This window comes from Mytilus californianus, unplaced genomic scaffold (genome assembly GCF_021869535.1).
Source record: "Mytilus californianus isolate M0D057914Y unplaced genomic scaffold, xbMytCali1.0.p SCAF_18, whole genome shotgun sequence".
NCBI lineage: Eukaryota > Metazoa > Mollusca > Bivalvia > Mytilida > Mytilidae > Mytilus > Mytilus californianus.
In genome coordinates, this window is record NW_026262666.1 from 3,322,399 (window position 1) to 3,347,109 (window position 24,711).

Below are 24,711 nucleotides of genomic sequence, written 5' to 3' on the forward strand. Positions count from 1 at the left end.
ATGTGGTATGAGTGCCAATGAGACAACTCTCGATCCAAGTCAAAATTTATAAAGTAAACCATTATAGGTCAAAGTACGGTCTTCAACACGGAGCCTTGGCTCACGCCGAACAGCAAGCTATAAAGGGCCCCAAAAATTACTAGTGTAAAACCATTTAAACGGGAAAACCAACGGTCTAATCTATATAAAAAACGAGAAACGAGAAACACTTATGAACCACATCAACAAACGACAACTACTGAACATCAGATTCCTGACTTAGGACAGGTGCAAACAATTGCAGCGGGTTTAAACGTTTTAATGGTACCAAACCTTCACCCTTATCTGAAGCAATAGTGTAACATCACAACATAGAAAGACACTATAAAATATCAATTGAAATGGCTTAACTAAATCAAAAGACATATCAACACCAGTGAACATACACTGAACTCAACATATGATACAATGTAAATACAAAATAAATAAACTAAGGGAAGAATAATTAAAGTAACATGTTATACATGTGAAATGTTAAACAATTTAAGAAAAACAATATGCATGAACAAAAATATCAGCCATTTGCAATTACTTTAAACACAGGTAAATGAAAATAATTTTGTTGTTAGGTATACGTGTACAGTTCAAATGGAGAAAGGAAATATTTTTACAAAATAAATAATTATTGATGTTCATAGTACGAAGAAGTGAAAATTTATAGTAATACAAAACGATTATCAAAGATGGTATATAGACCAGATATAACCCTGAATAAGTAAACATTAAATAACAAAAAAGCATTACGTAACAATTAGTATCAACAGGTCAAATAAACAAGAAAGTATGATTTCCAAAAACAAAAACAATGCCTTTTCATGTAACACAAATAATACGAAACAGACAGTCTAATTGATTTCAAGCATTATAGACTGCAAAGTACCATGGGTTAAAAGACAGTCCACTTGATTTCAGGCATTATAGACTGCAAAGTACCATGGGTTCAAAGACTGTCTACTTGATTCGAAGCATTACAGGGTGCAAAGTACCATGGGTTTAAAGACAGTTTACTTGATTTAAGCATTATAGACTGCAAATGACCATGGGTTTAAAGACAGTCTACTTGATTTCAAGCATTACATGCTGTAAAGTACCATGGGTTTAAAGACAAAACTAGAAGTTGTTTGCACTGGTTGTGTTGACTCTAATCTGATACTGTATTCTCAATAATTTGTTATATAAATACACTACAACACCTGTCTATTGTTGAAGACTTTATGAATCCTTCTAGTTATTTTTCTTTCATTTTTTATTTTCGTTTGGGTGCTGTCTCAAGCGTAGACATATATCCATACCTTCTTTAATTCCGAGTTCAAAACATATTAAATGACATCGTATAGATGCATACGTGTATAAATACGGCAAACATAAAGAAAAACAGAGAACATGGTGTATAAGCTCAAGACACATGAGAAAATAAAGTAAAACATAAGAAAAGGAACTGCGATCGTATTATTATTATTCATTTTAAAGTCACAGTTGGGCCTATGTAAACATGAAGTGAAGTCAGAAATAGAAAAAAAAATGAAAATGAATGCACGAAATCATATTCTCATAAACTAATTTCACAATAACATAAACAATATATAAGTATTTATAATACAAACAATGACAATGATATGTTCAGTGCATGTGGTAAAAACATTTTCTGATAAAAAAAACTTACAATGATTGGAGACATTGGGCTGCTTTGGAAAAATATATCTTAGTTTGTTTTGTTTTTTATCAAATAAAAAAATACCTGTACATGTTGCGTTGTTTAGCTAGCCATAAAACCAGGATCAACCAAACATTTCTTCTTAAACTGTCCTGTAACAAGTCAGTAATATGGCAGTTGTTATCAAATAGTCCATTTCTATGTATGTTGGCGTTTGTTTTTGTTGCAGTTCAGTGTTTCTGTTGTTCCGTTGTTTTCCTTTCATAGTTGATGTTTTTCTCTCGGTTTAAGTTCGTCACCGTTTTTTTTTTGTTTTTTTTTTTCGCTTATTCGATTCATAACTAATGAACAGCGGTATACTATCGTTGCCTTTATTTCTATTGGCAATCAGTATTTATAAAATGTATAATGCATACATTTGATAGCAGGTACAGTTGCCATGATATTGATCTGTAGATAAGGTAAATTCATAGCAGAACTTAAACAAAAACACATTAAAAGCATGAAATAAATCAAATCTAAATAGTTTTATTATTATATTAAACTGGTAGGATGTCTATATCATTTTCGAACAATCAACTAAAAGTATAAAGAAAACGTTCAGTTAGAAAAATCTTTTACAATGTCAAGAAAGTTTATAAAAGATTTCTTTCTTTAACAATGACTTTATAAGGAGCAGGTATTGCAATGGCACCAGATCCACATAGTTCTATTTCGGGATTGGTTCCTTCAGGTAAGGTAATCTTGAACTTTTGCATAAGTGTTGCAAAAATCAGATGAAGTTCTGGTTTAGCAACAGATTCACCTAAACACCCACGTCTGCCTGCTGAAAATGGTAACCAGCTTTCTGGTTTCATACCAAGCTTTCCATTTTCGTCCAGGTAGCGTGTGGGATCAAATTTCTTCACGTCTTTCCAATAGTTGGGATCATTGTGAAGTGCCCAGTGATTGATCATAACCATTGTGTCCTTTGGAACATCATAACCACCTGTAAAACACCATATATACAATGTGTGCAGGAACATTGAGAAAGAAAGAAAATTATAACCTGAATAACTTTGTACATAACTAACTGATAGAAATAAAAAGTAGAAAGTATCTCTTTTCTCTTGATATAATTTCCTTTAATCAACCTTTCATCTTTTTTATCATTCGAGCGTCATTGACGAGTCTTTTTGTAGACCAAACCTAGTTCTGGTGTAAAAAATAATTTGTCTGATGATGTAACATAAGTGTTTTATAAAGTACTTGTCAAAACTGAAATTAAAATTGATCTGTATTTTATATTTCATAATAAATTGTTTAAAATTTTGTCAAATCGTACTTTCATTATCACCTGGAATAAAAAAAACTAAATTCTAACGAAATTGAGCTAGGGGAATAATCTGATTTTTTAACTGAAATAAAACTAAGAGCATTTTATAAGTACAATACAGAAATTAAAAAAAAAAGTTTTGAAGTGTTACTCTTTTGATAAAAAAAGCTTTCAAGTTTCATAAAATTCTGTGAAGGTTTAAAAAGATCGATGATGTTGGCGACCCCGACGGAATATGGGATCGCCATGTCAAATCCACCAAAATGTAGACTGGCCTGTATTTTATCATCTTTTACATTGTGTTGTTCAAATTTTAATTCTAATTTTAAACGATTTGGTATAGTGCATTTTTAGTTATCATCTGCAATTTAAAAGCAATATCAATGTTTTATGTAACTAAAAAGTATAGCACTTAAATGGTAAATGGCAAAACCATTACAATCGTACCCGATTTGTATTTAATGTTTCATGACATGTTCTTCGAAATGTCAAAAGATTTGGTAAAGTGATACTTTAATTACCATCAAAAAACCAACGTCGTAATGGAGGAACCGATATGTACCTCACAAACTATCCGATCTTAGAGGAGCCTGATGTATGCTTAAGACAGGAAGCACACAATTGAAATTACAAAATTTGACAAGTTCTTTGTGCGTTTATTATGACATGATCATGACATCAAAGCAACTTAACATACAAATATACATATAAAAAAAAATTGTGGTATGTATTAAAATGATTATCAATATATTTTACTATTTGAAAAATACTTTTGTGAGATTAACAAGAATCAAACTTTCCAGTAACAGTACATCTATGTTCAACAATGGTGTCTTTTACTTTTCAAAGTTAGTTGTTTCATTCTATTACAATTGAACAATTAATACAATATGTTTCTTTGAATTCAAGCTTTTCTGGGAGAAATTTTACAGAACAATACCCTATCACAGTGTTTTTTTTTCATTCATTTTCTTGTTACATAGAAAAAGATCGTTCAATAAATTTGAGTTGCACTGATGTAATCTATGCAAAAAGCTTGACATAGATATTAAGGATGTTCGCTCCTCTGGGTTTTTGAATTTTTGTCAGATATTCGGAATCCTCTGGTTTTACCCATGTAGTGCCATTAAAAAATGTGCCCATTAACCCCTACTTTTCTTTCCATAATTTGATTACATATAGTTTAAAATGTCATCTCTGAAAATCTAATAAAATCCTTGTTATTTTTTCATCGTTTTTGAAAGCAAAAAGGTGCCAATGTTAAATGTATGAAAAATCTAGAGAGAATTATTTCCCGCCAAATTTTCAATGGCTTATATCTCGAAAACAAGCACACGGACCCTTCATTTTTTTCTGCTTTTTTAGTTTCTTTGTTTGTATACTATCAATTTGTATCAGTCTTTTAAAAAGCTTGTTATTTTGAAACAGAGTAGCGAACATCCTTAAGATAATGAACTCTTCCTATTTCTGATATTAAGATAATGAACTCTTCCTATTTCTGATATTACAGTAACATTGGTACTTCTCTTATTTACACATAAAAAATGCTCACGGAACATTCATCAGCAACATTATTTTTATATTTTTTTTCAAGTATATTAATAACATCTTTTTACAAGAAGTAGAGACAGTTCTAAATATATAACACAATGTTGACTGCTGTACCCCTATTTTGGACATTCTTATCTATTATGTCTGTTTGTTTTGTTCACACATTATTGTTAATATAATGGAATTTTATGCGACTGTCATACAAGTGAGAGGTTATAATAGCTATAAAACCAGGTTTAATCCACCATTCTATACATAAGTATACATAAGGAAATGCCGGTACCAAGTCAGGAATATGACAGTTGTATCCATTCGTATGATGTGTTAAAGCTTTTGATTTTGTCATTTGGTAAGAGACTTTCCGTTTTGAATTTTCCTTGGAGTTTTTGTATTTTTGCAGTTTACACTTTTTTCTAGGATTTTGTGCTTGGGCACAATACAACGAACATATCCTACTCAAAATCCCTCTTCAACATCGTCTTTGTTGAGCAAGGGACATGGACAAACGGACGGGGTATTTGTACTTTTACATAATTTAATCATCGAAGTATAATATTGTCAAGCACATAATTCAATGGTAACATAAATAAATAAATAAATAAATAAATAAATGAATAAAATATGATAAACCAGCATTTTCCAGTATTTACCTGAGTTTACCTGTAAAAATAACGCGCGCAAATGTAATGGAAATTCGTGCAAATGTAATGGTAATGCCATATCGAATGTAAATGATTGCTTTAACCATTTGTAAAAGTCTGATTAATTCAAATACTCACCAACTCGTGTGTCACAAATTGTACTATGAGGTATACCTAATGGAACAGCTGTACCAAGTCTCATGACTTCATGTAAGGTGGCTTCTGTATAGCTGAGATTTTCTCTGTCTTTGACCGTCGGTAATCTATCTTTTCCTATTAACAATTTAGGCACTTTTTAAATTTGGTATACAAAGCAAACTTAAAACTTTTTGCGTCAATAACTTATTTTTCAGGGATCTAGTACAGATATGGTAAAGTAAAAAAAAGTTTTTTCATATGTCCATACATTTATATTTTTTTTTCATGTAATAAGAGTAAATACACATCATCATCTTAGTAAATACAATGTGTTGGACTATATTTGGCATTTCAAAGGTCAATTGCATGTCTTTTGTTTGTTTGATATATGATTTAGTTTCACTAAAAAAAGATATTGAATTTTGGTAAAGAGATCATTCATTACCAAGACAAGTGTATGGTGATGGAATTAGAAGTATTTAGCTTTGGTTATGTTCAACATTTAAACAATATTTGATCATGCCTTTTAAAAGGCCTGTTGGACAATGAGATGATAACATATGATTTTACTATCATAAAAAAGTTTCATTTATATAGAACGTGTGTATTAAGTATGATTGAAAATTCATTACGTGACAGAATTTACACCATATTTATAAAAGAGAAAAAAAAACAATGTTCAGATATATATAACTCTTTATATACAAATTTGTTCATTTAAGGAATGAATGTAATATGTATTCTGACTATGAAGACATAGAATAAAATGTGATAAACACTTTTAAATAACACACTACGTTATTCAGTGTCACCACGTTTTAATTATTTCGAATAGCCAGAAAAAATATTCAGTCACTCCTAATAATATAATTCTAAATTCCATTTTTAAGGAGTAAATCATGAAAAAGACGTTGATGACGTCACGGTCATATGACATCATTATGTCTATGAGCTGATAGTCAAAACACACAGCCAATCGGAAGACGTGTTACATCCAAAATTAGATTATCATAAAATACAAGGCTCCGTGTTGACCTATAAATGTTGTGACTCGGATGGAGCAATGTCGCATTGGCACTCATACCACATCTTCTTATTTCCAATTAAAGCTTTCAAAAAAACTCATCAAAGGTACCAGGTTTATATTTTTTTACGCCAGACGCATGTTTCGTCTACAAAAAGATCAAAAGCAACACACCAATTAAAAAAAGAGAAAAATCCAAATACAGTACGAAGTTGAAGAGCATTGAGGGTCAGCAATTCCGAAAAGTTTTTGCCAAATACAGCCCGAGATAAGGTTATATAAACCTCGGATCGAAAACCTTCAGTACTCCGAACAATTCAAAGTTTTGTAAACAGTTAATTTATAAATATGCCAAGGAAAGGGCACATGCAAACTTAACAGTACTCACCAACAACTCTGTCTATTTCTTCCTGAACTTTACTCTGAATCTCTGGTAATCCAGCCATGTAACGTACAGCAAAACCTAATGTTACTGTTGATGTTTCGATACCAGCTATTAAAAGGCACATTTTAAATGGATTATTTACAAATGATTTAGACATAATCATGTAGGCAAACAAGGTAAAATAATGTGTTGATAGTGAGTATTGTCCTGGCTTTTAGTAACTGCAGGCTGCACTTCTGTATATATAGATAATGCAACTTCCCATAGGAACTCCTTTTACGACTAGAACTGTGCCATTTTCACTTTGAAGTTTCGTAAAACATTATATCCTGGAATGGAAAGTTCATATGCACTACTATTTTTTTTTTTTTTTTTTTTGAAAGGTCAAAACATAGAACTGTGCGGCACATTTTTAACATTCATATGCCTCTTATAACTTCTAAGAGTTACACCATATTTATAAAAGAGAAAAAAAACAATGTTCAAATATATAGAACTCTAAGATTATAAGACAACTGTTACTCATTCCAACTCACCGCTAAAAATATTGAATACAGTTTGTCTAAGATGTGTGTCAGATAACTGGGATAATATTTCCGCTTTCTCTTCCTGTTCTGCTTCTTTTCTTGCCAGTATCAAGGAATCAGTAAAATCTCTGACGTTGTCTGGAATTATTAAGGATAAAATTGAGAATGGAAATGGGGAATGTGTCAAAGAGACAACAACCCTACCATAGAAAAGACAACAGCTGAAGGTCACCAACAGGTCTTCAATGTAGCGAGAAATTCCCACACCCGGAGGCGTCCTTCAGTTGGCCCCTAAACAAATATATATACTAGTTCAGTGATAATGAACGCCATACTAAACTCCAAATTGTACACAAGAAACTAAAATTAAAAATAATACAAGACTAACAAAGGCTAGAGGCTCCTGACTTGGGACAGGCGCAAAAATTCGGCGGGGTTAAACATGTTTATGAGATCTCAACCCTCCCCCTATACCTCTAGCCAATGTAGAAAAGTAAACGCATAACAATACGCACATTAAAATTCAGTTCAAGAGAAGTCCGAGTCTGATGTCAAATTAAGGAGTTTATTTCAATATAAGTTTAGTTTAAACAATTTACTGAAAACAACATATGTGATAGTGTATACAGATCTATTGAAAAGAAATTTATTGACTAAAATGCTTTTATCAATGATACGAAATTCACATTTCAATATGTTCTAGCTACTTTCTAGAATTACTTTTCCAGCACACTCAGTATGTTGAATAAAGAACGATATGGGGAATACTGATTAGCGAAAAAATGACCAAAGGAATTGAGAATCAACATAAATTATTAGCATGATTAGTACTAAAAACTAAATAAGAATAAAATGTCAAACATAACAATCATGACATACGCCATGCAAATGTGATACCTTAATTGTGTAATTTACATCCTAATTGTCTGATTGTACAATACAACTATCTATTAGGGACCACTATTTTGATTACTGAATAATCATTGTTATACTGCAAATAGTTACTCTGAACTGGTATATATAGCTTCCTAAAGATTGAATAATTCAATTAAATATTTACAACCAGCGTTTTAATATTTTCGCTATAAAATCCAGGATGTCTTCAAATAACATCAAAGATTTGGATTAAAAAAGATAAACCACTATTCATTAATCACACAAGGTTACTGTCACATTATGCTTACAATCGTGTAATTTTAAAAACAAAATTACAACAAGGATTGACTAGGGTATAGAAATATGGTCAACTCTGGAGTTCTTCCGTTCCGGCAGTAGACTCGTATTAAAGTGGTGAGTCCTTCGGCTGAGCGGGATTATACATTAGCAGCCGCGTCCAGTCAGAATGGGAAAATTAAATGTAATGCCTCGTGTAATTTAACTGCCAGGCACTCTGCAAGTAAAATAACCTATTCAGGTATATAACCACTAATTCGGGCCCGGTCGGAAAGAATACACAAGAAAGTAGTACATATTTTAAACAAAATAGTTCCTACGTATAGATGTATCTTTGTCAATAGGTGAATTATTTGGGTAGTTTTGGTATCAAATGAAAGCTTGGAAAATCACTGTAGAACCCTTCTTTGTCAATAGGTGAAATATTTGGGTAGTTTTGGTGTCAAATGAAAGCTTAGGGAATCACTGTAGACCCCTTCTTTGAAGTTTCTTTTGAATAATAAAAAAGTATATAGAATTATAATAGGAGGGCACATTTGCCCTGTAGTTCAGAATAGAAGTACTTCTGTTTGTACTATCAAACTTCCGGGAACCAGTACGCTCTAATATGTAATTAAGGGTATGTTGAATTTTTCAGCACAAGTCAGGATAAGGTATAGTGTTGACATGAAATGACTGCCACTTTATTTACACTTAAGACAACGTAGCCATTAATGCTTGAAATTGCAGAATTTAACATAGAAAGCAATGGGGCTATGCATTAATGGTTTTATACCTTCAACAACCCTCTGGTAGGTTCAAAGGTGGCCTGTTGCAAGGAAAAAGTTCTGTCCGTATCCACAACATCCTTAACAGTTCAATTTTCCAGTCCTTTGATCCAGTCGTTCCATCTAACGGAACAAACCTTAATTATCTATTAATTATTTGTTATCGTTCTCAATATGTATAAAATTATTGCCACTGAACAATAATCAATCAGTCAAAAAAAATATCAATATGTTGATATTTTTTTAATAACGTAAAATTAAGTTCAAGTGATTTGATGACAAGACTTAATTCGGGAAAATTAGTACACGCTTAAAAAGTACAAGTATAGTATGCCTTTATTGACCTCTTAATTGGCATGTTCTCCCAATCTAGCAAAACTTATTATTGGTATAACATACATCAAAATCACCACTGCAAGTATCGAAACACTGCTTTGTTCTGTATAAAAGAAAACCCACAGTTGACAAACGCAAGCTAAAAAAACTTCATTTACAGATGCATAAATACTTTTATACGCTGATAATCACTCACTTTTAGATTTTCAAATGTTTTGGCTTGGAGCATCCCTGGAGAGAGATTAATTGTCAAAATACAAACCTGGTACAGTTACATTGGTAATGTTAATGTTATTGGCTCACTTTTGAATGGAATTTTGGCAAAACAGCCACGAAGAGCAGACAAAAACTTTTGTAACGATGAAAACAAATTTGTTTTCATAATCTCAATACAGAAAATAATAATTCTAATGCAATTTTTTTATAACAATATTTTTTCATTTGCTTAAAGTTACCGTCTAATCCACAGTTGACATGTCGTAACTAAGGAGGGACCCGCCATTTTGAATTGCTTGCATCAACAAATGTTCGATTACTTTAATATTATCGAAAATAAAACATCACCTACCTCAAAATCGCCGTTTTAATGTGATTTTATCCAAATTTGAATCGTAGAAGTAACGTACTAACCTTCAGTTTGTAAGTTTTCATTTGTATGACGTCATGTTTAGCCGTGACGTCTTTGCGCCAAAATCAATCATGAAGTTTCGCGGAATTTTATTTTATTTCAAAATTATATATTTTTTCAAGCTCTATAACGTATTATTTCTTTTTGTGATGCATTAGAGACGTAATAACAGTATTGTAGTTGAAGAGTTGCCGCCGTCAATTTTGATTTGACGGTCGCAAACTTACGCTCTCCGATACGCGTCGCTAGTAAAACAGCATTAGCGACCATCAAATCGCAAATTGACGGTGGCAACTCTTCAACTACAGTACTGTTATTTCTTAAATAACTTTCATCAAAAAGAATATTGATATTACCTTTATGTTGTTTCAATTCAGAGTTGGTTGGCGTCTTCTTGTTATTAGAAGGGAAGCAGGTGTTCTTTTTTTATTTGTTTTTCTTGTCTTATTTTTAGTTTAGTTTTTATTTCATTATGTCTTTTTCACTTTTTAGTCATTGACATATCTGTCCTGGTGTAAATCAGTTCTCTGACTATGTTAATGAATCTACAAACTCTCTGTATGATACACATATGAAAAAAATAAAAACTAGAGGCTCTCAAGAGCCTGTGTCGCTCACCTGATTCTACTTTGGTTTTGGAAATCATGTAAAAATAGATTAAAATCATAACAGATACCCTTATAATGATTGAGGCCATATTTGGCTTAATATTTGCTCCGTAATTCAATCAAAAGCAGAAGACTTTGTAAAGCTTACAGAAATTACCAAAAATTCATTGAAATTGTAGAAAATGACTTTATAAGGACAATAACTCCAACAAGATGTCAATTGATAATTTTGTTCATGTTGACTTATGTGTAGATCTTCTTTTCTTGATATTTTTGCAGTTTACAGTATATCTAAATCTATAAAGATACATGTATTAAGGTAATTTCCTTAAAATGAGAAATAATTGCAAATTTTTTTCCACCCAGGGCCTGTATTATGCTGGAAATCTTTAAATCTTTTTTGGAACACCCTTCAATAAAAATTTGGGCAGGGTTCTGGGGGGGGCATTCACCCAATATAAGTATGCTGAAAGCTAAGTGGCCAAGTTTAATTCCATTTGGCCAAGTTACTAAGATTAACATGTATTTCACATAGGGTCCTTTGTTAAACTAAGTTCCCCGCTGGCAGCCATCTTGGATGATTGATTGGCTACCAAGTAACAACACTTGGTCAGCACCTCATTAGGAACTTTCATACCATGTTTGGTTTCATTCCATTCAGTGGTTCTCTAAAAGAAAACATTTGTATGTATTTCCCATAGGGTCCTATATTAAACTAAGTCCCTCTCTGGCGGCCATCTTGGATAATGAATCAGTTTCAAAGTAACAACACTTGGTCAGCACCTCATAAGGAACATTCATGCCATGTTTGGTTTCATTCCATTCAGTGGTTCTCTAAAAGAAGACATTTGTATGTATTGTCCATAGGGTCCTATGTTAAACGAAGTCCCCCGCTGGTGGCCATCTTGAATGATGGATCAGCTACAAAGTAACAACACTTGGTCAGCACCTAATAAGGAATATTCATGCAATGTTTGGTTTCATTCCATACTGTGGTTCTCTAGAAGAAGTTCAAAATGTAAAAAGTTAACGACAATGACGGATTACGACGACGACGGACGCCGGACGCTAAGTGATGAGCAAAGCTCAATTGGCCTTATAAGCCAGGTGAGCTAAAAATGGATCTTTTACCATGCTCTTAAGAATTAAATGCTTCTTTTTGTAAATTTATTGGGGTGTAAAAGCGTTGACCGAAGTACATTTTGTATCAAGTGTGGAAGGCCTCATTCTAAAAATGTGCACACGGTCAACACTTTTATACAACCCTATAAAATTACTAAAAGATGCATTCCAAACTTATAATTGCATTTTTTGCTTGGATCATAAAACACGATTTATATCAAGTTTTCTTTAATTCACCTGTGCACTTAATTGTGGAAGCTCGTGTCATCATGAATATTACATTTAATTTTGAAATGAGGGTTAATTTCAGAATGACGCAACATCGCTGTTAGCCAATCAAAATAACGTATTATCATGAAACATACATGTAATGTAATTATTGTTGTATTAACATATCAAACCTGCTGACATACCTATATTAAATGTTTCTTCGTGTTCCTCAAATTTCCTTTTGATAATAGAGATGAGTTCATTATTCATGTTGTGTATTGTTCTGTACTTATGAGTTGTCCATATTTTACACATGATTGGGAACATATCTTCAACAAAACCATTTCCTGTCATTTCATTTATTTTCTTGCTAAGTTTCATAAATCTCATAAATTCTGGATCATCTAATTCGACACTGAAAAACGTCGATAAGATATATAACATTTACAGCCTAAACTAGATGAATTTGGATAAATATTGCTTTTTAATCTTCATTTATGCTTTTAAAAAAAACCTAAATCAGCTACCTACATACCAACAAAGATGTTATTACTACTATTTAAGGCTATAATGCGCTCGAATCGTATGCATTTCATGTTGAATTTTAGTAATTAAACTTTGGTCTCTCAATGCTCTTCAAATTCGTACTTTATTTCGCCTTTTAAACCTTTTTAATTCGAGCGTCTTTGTAAACGAAACGAGCGTCTTCCGTACAAAATTGTAACCCTGGTATCTATGATGAGTTATCAATGATAATAAAAAGGCTAGTTTATTATTAAATTGAAATTGAATATCTCGAGTTGATCAATATCCAATTCTCAATTTTTATGAAACCTATAAACCTCAGCAAAATAAGGTAAGATATTGAATTCAAATGTTTTACGTATAGTCTTGATTTTAAATTTGATTGAACTGTGCACATTGGCATTTTGAAATGACAAAACATACATGAGCTCTATTGTAATTTTTATAAATTTATTGTTTACCTTTCGCCGAAACACACAGCATTAAGAATATTGAACACCATTAAATCTATGTAATTTTCTGGATTAAATGCTCCATTTTCTTTTGCCATTAAAGGTAAACATATATTCATTGAAGCATGGAGAACTTCCTCTAAACGGTTCCCTGCCAAATATTGCCTACAAAATAATAAGTGTTCTTGTTATTGTAACTGTTGTACTTCTTTATCATATTTATGAAATAACCAGAATCATTGATTGTTAGTATTTGTCTGTCTTAAAAGTTACCGTTATCTTGTTAAACATCAAAGAGATAAAGCGTATACAGGAAACCAATCTTAACAGACCAACCTCTTTTAGAGCACATAAACTATATCTGTTTTGATATACCAATCATGATCATCTTGAAATATGTTGTTGTTCCAGCTTAATACTTAGTATATTAAACAAAAACACTATAAATCTTAAGTGTTTATTTTTATTATTAATTTAATATAATATATTTAAAGTGTTGGTTTTTTTAAACTTTAATTTAGGTCTTTAGGGAAAAAGAAGAAGATACAAATAGGTCACCTTGTGTCCCTTGAACTCAAAAATCATATAATTTTTTTTTTTAAATATATTCAATAGCATGCTTCCGATGCTTATTATTCATTAAGTGCAAAAATAAGAAGATGTGGTATGATGGCCAATGAGACAACTATCTAACAGAGATCATTTTACGATTATATAAGTAATTAAAGGTCAACATACGGCCTTCAACAATGAGAAAAGCCCATTATGTATAATCAGCTATAAAAAGCCCTGACATGCAAAAATGTGAAACAACTCAAACGAGAAAACTAACGGCATAATTTATAATAATATAATTAACGAAAAATGATGTGACAGACATAAACCAACAAAAACAGCTTCCTTACTAGGGATTGGCACATAAAGAATGTTGCAGGGTTAAAAATGTGTGTGTGAGCGCTCATCCCCCCAAATTTAATACTAAACAGAAAACAATAAACTTGCGGAAAAGATGGTATACCGCAAAAAAAAGGTGCAAAGGTTTTTGTACACCATATCCAGATTTCGACAATTAATGTCTCTTCAGTGATGTTAGGAATCGAAACGGTATTTGGAAAGCCATACAATTTACCTCAATTTAGGATAGACTCCTGAATTTAGAGGAGTCAAAATAGGATGAACGGATCATATAAACCCGAAGGCAAATATAATACAAGCCCAAACGAAAAAATATAAACAAGTCTAAATTGAAAACAACGTTCAAACCTATGATTGCGTTGGATAAAAACCGCAATTTTTATACGTGTACATGCAAAACAAATTTCTTGTAACAAGAAATTTTTTTTGCATGCACGCGTATAAAAATTGCGGTTTTTATCCAAATTTTTTTTGCATGCACGCGTATAAAAATTGCGGTTTTTATCCAACGCAATCATAGGTTTGAACGTTGTTTTCAATTTAGACTTGTTTATATTTTTTCGTTTGGGCTTGTATTATATTTGCCTTCGGGTTTATATGATCCGTTCATCCTATTTTGACTCCTCTAAATTCAGGAGTCTATCCTAAATTGAGGTAAATTGTATGGCTTTCCAAATACCGTTTCGATTCCTAACATCACTGAAGAGACATTAATTGTCGAAATCTGGATATGGTGTACAAAAACCTTTGCACCTTTTTTTTGCGGTATACCATCTTTTCCGCAAGTTTATTGTTTTCTGTTTAGTATTAAATTTATAATTAAGATCCATTTATTACATCGGTGATCCGTTTATTTGGCAATCGCCAATGGCAGTCAGCAGGGTTTAAGAACATTTGTTGTTCGACCTGTTAGTCAAATGCGTTTTGTTAAAATGTACTTTTTCACTTTTTTGGTCTTTTGGAAAATGTTGTTTGTGCTGTATTTAGACACGAAGTATATACACTATATATCAGCATTCCTTATCTTAAGTTGGTCTTGCTTAATTCCGTTAAGTCTTCAACATGGTTTCCATAGCTCCATCTAACTCAAATTTATATTTGATACAACATATCTGATACAAACAATTGATATGAGTAGCAAATGTGATTAATGAGGATGTAATGCAATTTTGTATTTACATTGTGTCAAAGATCAAATTTATTCGTTCAGTGTATGTTCACTTGTTTTTGTTAATATGTCTTTTGATTGAGTTAAGTCATCTCAATTGATATTTTATAGTGTGTCTTTCTATGTTGTGATGTTTCACTATTGTATCAGGTTAGGGTGAAGGTTGGCGCCTATTAAAACGTTTAAACCCGCTGCATTTGTTTGCACCTGTCCTAAGACAGGAACCTGATGTTCAGTGGTTGTCGTTTGTTGATGTGGTTCATAAGTGTTTCTCGTTTCTCGTTTTCTATATAGAATAGACCGTTGGTTTTCCTGTTTGAATGGTTTTACACTAGTCAATGTTGGGGCCCTTTATAGCTTGCTGTTCGGTATGAGCCAAGGTTCCGTGTTAAAGGCCGTACTTTGACATATAATGGTTTACTTTTACAAATTGTGACTTGGATGGAGAGTTGTCTCATTCCACATCTTCTTATATCTTTGATTTATTTTACAGAGATTGAAATAAAGTAAAAATGCAAGAAACTATATCTTTTCTACGCATTATCAATTTGACTTAATACAAAGGTATCGACAATGTCATGACAACACTGATTGCTGTATGACGTCAGAGGAGTGTCATAAAAATGTATAAAATTTTGATCTGATTACTTGACTGGGTTTGCTGGACTTTTGATCAACAACATATTTATAAAGTAAGATAGGTCGATATTTTAACAGACAGTCGGTTATCTAAAGGGTACTAATTGTGAACCCTTACTTTTTTACTTATATGCAGCAGAAATAATACAAACCTTCTCAAAGACAGAGGGACAAAAAAATTCTTACAAAGTTCTTTAATTTTAAATTCGGATATATTGATAATATCCTGTTACTCAACAACCAACGTTTAAGTAAGTACTTGCATTTATACTGCACTCGTTCTATTTGAGCAGTCAAAATGTGTTGACCGTATATTTCTATGTCATATACAGTCACTGACCTGATATCACTTTTCCTCATGAATATTTAAATAGAAATTGCCGAAATTATAATTAATTATTCATACGACCTATTCAACCTGTTCTTATTTCCAATGTATACAACGACTCAAACTTATTTCTTTTGCAATTTAAAAAAAAAACATATTTCACTTGTTAATATTTTTGGGTTGCAAACTATAAATCATTATGCTTTATGCTTATTGTTGATATTTTAGTTCATTCTCAAACAAATTCGTTCACCATCGATTGCGGGTTTCAACAGGTAATGTACATTTCATTGTGTTGTATATTTCTCAGCCTGCATGATATGAGGCCTTTTTATAAAAGGGGGAAGTTTCCCAATATTTAAATCAAATAATAACATTAACACATTAAACAACATTTGAAAATATTTTTTTTAGATTGCAGTATAAAGACAATAATAGTGCATTGACTTGACATATCAACGATATAAGGATTCGGCCCGAAACGGGGAAAAAGCTCGGCAGAGCCTCGCATTTCCCCGTTTCTAAGCCTCATCCTTATATCGTTGATATGTCAAGTCAATGCACTATTATTGTCTATTTATCATACCAGTGAACTTGAGATTAAGGATACTATCAAAACTAGAAGGTCTGTTCATATCCAGACCTTCTACTAGATATTGACTCAGATGAACGGCTTCAAACTGCAATTGATGACAAAATTGATGATTTTAACTTTCCAATTGTCAGTTTTCCATTTCTCTGCAGTAACATACCATCTACTCCATCGTTGGGAGTCTACATATAACGACTGATACGTTACGCTCGTAACAATTAATGCTTTACAGACTTCATTAGCAGGGGTATGATCGCTTCATCCAACTGTTCCAACAGAGTTAATGAGAGAGAACGACAAAAATTGATACTACATAAGTTTAATGGCCATAATCACGAATTGGTTGACAGATAGGATTTTTTATGTATCAACTCACTAGCAATATGTCTTCTCTGTCTTAGATCTTTAGATACCAGAATAGTGATCTAATCTTTAATTTCATCGATTCTGTCCTATTCCCGATTATGAAGTTTTGACCAAGTGTGGTATCGCATGGCTGTTGGTGAATGCATAGCAGGAGATGTTAGATTTGAACATGAGTGTCTATATTTTGCTGTACTTTTGGTCCTTGTTGGTTTTTCTATCACCTTTTCAAAACTTGTATATGATTTTGGAATTTCGATATTTTTTTCTAGAGCATCACTTAGTCAGAGACATTAACTGTCTAAATGTGCATCTTTGAATAAAAATAGCTCCTTTAATATTATAAAGCTCAAATTAAAACACCAGTAACAGTACTATCAGACTGGAATGATAAAACATTATACAATAAATCAAATTCCTACCTTAATGCCTTTACAGAAATTTTTCTGTGCAGTTTCCATGTTGGTGTATATTTAGCAAAAATTATATCTTTACTTCCCTCCGTTAACATGTGAGCTGAAAGTACAATTTCTGACAGATACAAAATATACTGATACATTTACCACAAAAAAGGGTCATTTAAAAGCATGCTCAAATTATCGGTGTCAAGTAGGAAATTATTACTTGAATGTTTCCCTCTGCCAAACTCTAGAATTTGAATAAAGCCGGCGAATGGAAAATTGGCTATTATACATAGTCAGGAGTCAGAAACTTTTGTTGATTGGATATATTCTCGTATCTTAATTATCATTTAGCTTTGATGCACAAAGTAACAAATATTTTGAATTGTTCTTTCTATGGCGTAGATTTTTTATAAGGTGATAGGGGTGTTGGTCCAATGCACGGTTTTCCATTCTCATCCATGCTTCGGACCAGAAATAATACATTCTCATAAAAAGTATTTATTGAGTTTTAAAATGTTTTAACAACTAAAAAATACATGTAGTTTTTCCCATATCATCGGTAATTCACGTCTTTACAACATAGCATAATGAATAATAAAAAAACATTGTATATTATATCAAACTTATATACCCATTATCTATTTTTACAAAGTCGAAGATACAGACAAAAGAGAGACTAACCGGCTTTAACTTTTCTGCTTGATTTTTTCACAGTATAAGGCAACTATAATAGAATGAATGACATTTGAATAAACAAGGTTAATCTCGGTTTATGGATGTTCGCTGCTCTTGTTTTTGACTTTTTGTCAGATATTCGGAAACTCTGGTTTTATCAATGTAGTGCCATAAAAAAAATTGCCCACAAACCCTACTATTCTTTTCATAATTTTAACACAAAAGTTTAAAAAGTAATTTTTCTAAATCTTGTAAAATCCCTGTTATTTTTTCATGATTTTTGAAAGAAATAGGTACCAATATTATATGTATGAAAAATCGAGAAAGAATCATTTCCCGCCAAATTTTAAATGGCTTATTTCTCAAATACAAGGACACGGACCTTTCATTTTTTTCTGTTTTTTAGTTCCGTTATTTGTATACTATCACTGTATGACAGTCTGTTAAAAAAACTTGTTATTTTGAAACAGAGTAGCGAACATCCTTAAGTATGACAGTATTTAGTTTACACATACCCGAATGAACTAATGGTCTGTCGGCAAAATCAGATTTGCTTTTGACTAATGCTTCTGTGACACTATTGATATCGTTTAAAACAACCATATGATAAGGTCCTGTAAAGAAAATAGCTTTCTGTACATAGTTGTCAATTTGTTCTAACCCAATAGGAAAATAAAGGGTGAGTGTGTAATATACACCTTATCACTATTTATTCCTATCCGGATAAGTTCTAAAATAACACAACTTTTCAAGTTGAAGCCATCTGGGGCCTTGTTCAAACAATGTATTGAGCATAAAACTTTTCATAGAGACTTGTTTAAACCATCGTAAACACATCAAACAAAGCATTTCAATGACTTTTAATTTGTCTTTTAAAAATTTCTTCTTAAAACTATCAAAATTTTAAAATGTCCACTTTCCAAACTTTTTCCTTCCTACCTCATTGCTGATGACCTTTGTTTTTGTTCCGCTTGACCTCAACAGGAAGTTGCTTAAGTGAGTTATTTCCCAGATTGGACTAAATAGCAATAAGGTGTATTGTTAAACGGGAATAAAATTTAAGTTTACTTTGATTATTTCATAAATTTCATATATCCTACACAACTCCCCGATATCTCCATTTTATCTTTTCTTTTTTATTTGGGAATATTTTTCAGACTTAATTCAGTTTTTTACCGTTTTTTTTTTTTCTTATGTTTTGTGTTTGTAATGTTATTGTTTTGTTTGCCTTTTTTTTTTGGAATTATTTTATTTTTGGTTTGTTTTTGTTTTTGCTTTTTGTTTTGTTTCGTTTTGGAAATTAGAAAATAGCTTTTTGGCAAATTTTGATAGATTCTTTCATCTTATGTAAGGCAGTTCTTTTCTCTTCTTGTTTAGAGACATTTTGTCATTATTCTACCATGCTCTGATGTTCTAAATCCTATCAGTTTTCAAACTATACTCAGTGGAATTTATCGAAACTTGAAAAAACTAAAATAAAGTATACAGGTATATATGTATAAAAATTTCAAATTATATCTTCAAACGCAGTGTCATCAATTTCTCCACAAATGACACTGTTTTTAACCTAGGTATGTCAAGCTCTTGTTTTTTCCTACTATCTCTCAAACTTTGTTTTACTTACCTACACTAACAGTGAACACTGGTCCATATTTTTTCGAATATTTTACAAATATTTCATGTAGAAATTTGGCTTGGATAACTAGAATTGAATAAAACTACACATTAATCTTAATTATACAAACTAGTATACAAAAATATATAAATACCTATTCGGCGGAAAACACAAATACCAAGACCGAAAACACAAATACTTAGGCAGAAAACACATATACCTAGATAGAAAACACAAATACTTTAGTTAGGTAGAAAACACAAAAACAGAGACAGAAAAAAAATACTTATACAGAAAACACAAAAACCTAGATAGAAAACACAAATATTTAGGTAGAAAACACAAATATTTAGGTAGAAAACACAAATACTTTGGCAGAAAACACAAATACTTAGATTGGGCACTATTTAATTCATTGCGTCCGTTACACAAACCATCGGATTACTCTTCTACTTGGAATAAGGAATCTGATTTGTCCAGAACGAAATACAGCATTGTTTCGGGATCTATGTCTAGAAGAAGGTAGTAACTATATGATTAGAAGATTATTATGCCTTACATAAAATAAAAACTATTTTCCCTCTTTTATCCTTTCTAAGGGGTATATCAGTACTGCCAGTAAATTATGACAGATGTATATATGTCCAGGTCTATACAGTCTTAGATTGTGAGCGCGCTTGTTAATCCACTTATCTTGCTAATATTGAACTACATAAAGGCAACAGTAGTATACCGGTGTTCAAAAGTCAAAATCGATTGAGAGGAAACAAATCCGGGTTACAAACTAAAACCGAGAAAAACACATCAACTATAAGAGGAAAACAACGGAACAACAGGAACACTGAAGTGCAACAAAAACAAAAACCAACATACATAGAAAGAAACTATTTGATAACAACTGCCATATTCCTGACTTGGTACAGGACATTTTAAGAAAAAATGGTGGGTTGAACCTGGTTTAATCAGGCTAGCCAAACAACCCGCTTTATGACAATGTTAAAAAAATATCGCTAAAATGACAACACTACGTGACAGAAATATAGCACAAACACATAATATAATAGTCGACACAACATGCAAACCGCAGAACAACAACGAACATATTTATACATTAGTGTTTAATGTCCTTGACTTCAAATTCATCAGGTGATGCCCATGATCAACATTTTGAGAGCATAATTGTGACAATCAAACTTGCCTAAATACATATAGAACAGCTAAACTTGCCTAAATACATATATAGAACAGCTAAACTTTTATAATGTCAACTTTGTCTACAGTGTTGCAAGCTCAGTATTAACAAGTGTACATTTCATGAACTGTAAATTAAATCAAATAAGTGAACGAGAGGAGACAAAATAAGAACTGTGTTTCCCCTAATATGCTAAACAACGGTTGACAAGCAGGCAAAACGTTAAGTCTAAACAGGGGAAATAGTCTGATTCTAATGGTATTTTTTATAAATAAGAAAATAGTCTGTAGTGTAGGATCTACAAATTTGGGTCGGTTCGGTAAGAGTAAACAAATATTTTTAAAGCCTAAAGACAACAATTCAATTGGCATACTGCTGTTTTTCATTCGTCCATTATAAAGCAAACATATTACCTTCATAACTTCCAATCAGAGGCCAGCAAGATGATATTACCTTCATAACTTCCAATCAGAGGCCAGCAAAATGGTCCTGGAGGCACATTATACTTCCATCTTTGTCTGAGTTTGTAAACAACAAGTACAACTAGTAATCCAATTAGAACTGTCTGGACATTTAACGCTGATAGAACTGAATACAACATTCTGAAAATACAATTAAAGGTATAATAAGTTTCAAATGCTTGTGGGATTCTTACTTATGTGCAATGAAGTGTTTTGTCGAATTTTGACTATAGTACTGGACAGGATAAAACTTTACCCATGCCAAGTATTTCTTTATTTGAAACAAACATATATTCTGCACAATTTAAACAAGAGTTCACACGCTGAAACGTCTCGCCTGCTTTACTGATCATTGATTTTATGTTGATAGTATAAATATAAAGCTTTATACAAGTATCACATAAACTTAACATGACCCAACAAAATGAGGCCAAGGTCAGATAAACCAAACCGGCAATACATGTACCCCTTACAATCATTCCATACGCCAAATATAGTTGACCAATTGCTTATAGTTTCTAAGTAACAAACTTAACCAGGAAAATTTAACATAGACCAATGAACCATGAAAATGAGGTCGAGGTCAAATGAACCATGCCAGAGCGCCATGTACACCTTACAATCAATCTATGAATTACATATAGTTGAACTATTGCTTATAGTATCTAAGAAACAAACTTAACCATGGAAATTACATATTGACCAATGAACCATGAAAATGAGGTCAAGGTCAGATGATGTCTGTCAGACAGACATATACACCTTACAATCATTGCATACACCAAATATAGTTGACCAATTGCTTATACTTTAAGAAAAACAGACCAAAACACAAAAATTTAACACTGAGCAATGAACCGTGAAAATGAGGTCAAGGTCATACAAAACCTGCCAGACTGACATGTACATCGTAAAATATTTTTATACACCAAATATAGTTGACCTATTGCATATAGCATTAAAAAAAAGACCAAAACACAAAAAATTAACCTTTAACCACTGAACCATGAAAGTGAGGTCAAGATCAGATGACACCTGCCACTTGGACATGTACATCTTACAATCATTCCATACACTACATATAGTAGACCTATTGATTATAGTATCTGATATATGGACTTGACCACGAAAACTTAACCTTTTTAACTGATCCATGAAATAAGGTCGAGTTCAGATGAAAACTGTCTGACAGGCATGAGGACCTTGCAAGGTACGCACATACTAAATATAGTTATCCTATTACTCATAATAAGATAGAAATTAACATTACAAAAAATCTTAACTTTTTTTTCAAGTAGTCACTGAACCATGAAAATGAGTTCAAGGACAATGGACATATGACAGACGGAAACTTCATAACATAAGGCATCAATATACAAAGAATGAAGCATCCAGGTCGTCCAGCTTCTAAAATATAAAACTTTTCAGTAGTTAGTTAACGCCGCCGCCGCCGGATCACTACCCTATGTCGAGCTTTCTGCGACAGAAGAAATGCCAATTTAATAAAAACTAATAGGGAACCACAATGGTGGTATTACTCTTAATACAAGTAAGAGGTGATTCTGTCTGTCATGTGATCCGGAAACTTTGGTTATCAGTTGACGTTGCAGTCGTAAACCTGTCTCGCATATAACGTTTATCTGGTCATGTGTGGTCATTAACAAATCATGTCTGTCTGGGCCGTTGTTGTAAGGACTGTAAGAGGAGATGCTGAAATTGTCTAGCAACAATACGTTTACGCTTTCCTGTCTACAAAATTCTTATGCCTGAAACAGATTTTCAATGCTCGGTATCGGCAATTCGGAAATGCAACATTATTTAATGATAAAAGTGGGGTATGAATTCAAAGAAATGTTTCACGAAGAAACAAACAAAAATTAAAATCATACATTTGTTTCAAATTTTGCTTTTAGAAATTCGTGCGACGTCAAAAATCCGGCATATTCAATGACCTCAGGTAAGTCAGGTATTGATTTTTTCTAAACAGAAAGAATTATAGTAAACATGAAAAGCAATCATTTGAAGATTAATCATGATTTAGTATTAAAAAAATCCAAAAACGTGTCTTGCGGTTTTAAAGTCCGTGAGTATAAATCATTGGAAAATCACATGCCATTTAAATATTTCCCAGCTATCATAACATATTTAGACGTTAACCACATGGGATCATTCATATCGTTCGATAAAAAGATCAGTACACAGATTTTACAGACAGAAGATGAACATTTACGACCCATTGACATGTAGATTCCTACCCATTGATATATTACCTCTGTGAAATTGCACCCAATTGATCACTCAGATGTTTTGGCATTCGATTCCAAAAAAGTGACCTATTATACCTTTAAATAGGAAGAGACCCCCCCCCTCTCCGTGTCCCTCCCCAGGCAATCAAATGGTTAATTGCACTAAGATAAAATGAAAGACAAAATTGACGAGGTTCCCAACCATATTGAGTTAAAGCCGATGAGTACTAAAAGAACAAAGACTGCAGAACTGTCGGAGTCGTACAGATTGATGTATCTAGGTGGACGGTTTTTCTGTGCACTGAGTGTTATCAACATAATAAATAAGTCTCAGAAAACCAGGGAATATGATATAAATGATATTCAATGATCAATCGACCTGATCCGAATATATATATGAATTTGCCACTGGACTTAAATCAACTTTATCTAGGCAAAAAAATTTAGATTTATAACTAAATAAATGTAATATCTAATATACATCCTCGTTATAGGTAATCAATATAATACAATATAGATTAAATTTATTTTTATTTACCTTTTCTTGTTCGCAGCTCGATGAGATATTTTTTAAACTTCAGGAAGGAATCCTATCCCATCAAATATTCCGCTATTTATATATAATTGTGTAAATGTATTGTGCAGTATTCAAATAAGTGTGTAGTCTGTGTAAATATTTGTCACCAACTGTATGCATATGAGTATAACCGGACTAAGCGGGGTTACGAATTAGAACGGTTTAACTGATGTTAAATTACCATTGTTATAACAGGTCAATGCCGAATCTAGTATTGCATGGAAGGAACCGATCAGTTATCAGTCTTCCTTAATCAACGCAGACGTCCCAAGTGGTCCCTACGCTTCACATTTCAGCGATTTGCAGACTTTTCAAGGAAGTTTCTTGATAAAAACTCATTTTCAAGGACTCGATTTCATATATTTTATTTTTACAGAATGAATTCATGTTATAGTATGAGACATATTGTCAGTTTCTCAATACAATAATGTTGGTTTCAGT

General features: G+C 32.2%; 1 protein-coding gene across 2 annotated transcripts; it reads right to left on the reverse strand.

Moving 5' to 3' along the window:
* Positions 1-1,549: 1,549 nt before the first annotated feature.
* On the reverse strand, positions 1,550-24,397 carry LOC127726575 (steroid 17-alpha-hydroxylase/17,20 lyase-like). 2 transcript variants are annotated; one of them, XM_052233991.1, is made up of 11 exons: positions 24,232-24,397; positions 21,440-21,588; positions 19,804-19,881; positions 18,695-18,793; positions 17,523-17,616; positions 13,105-13,260; positions 12,322-12,533; positions 7,284-7,412; positions 6,751-6,855; positions 5,339-5,473; positions 1,550-2,681 (listed from the first exon to the last, which is right to left on the reverse strand). In XM_052233991.1, exons 2-11 carry the CDS (start codon positions 21,585-21,587, stop codon positions 2,329-2,331), a joined length of 1,509 nt encoding a protein of 502 aa, XP_052089951.1. In that variant the 5' UTR covers position 21,588; positions 24,232-24,397; the 3' UTR covers positions 1,550-2,328. The 2 variants fall into 2 exon arrangements, with proteins under 2 accessions (XP_052089951.1, XP_052089952.1); XM_052233992.1 differs by lacking the exon at positions 24,232-24,397 and having other exon boundaries at positions 21,400-21,492.
* Positions 24,398-24,711: the final 314 nt, after the last annotated feature.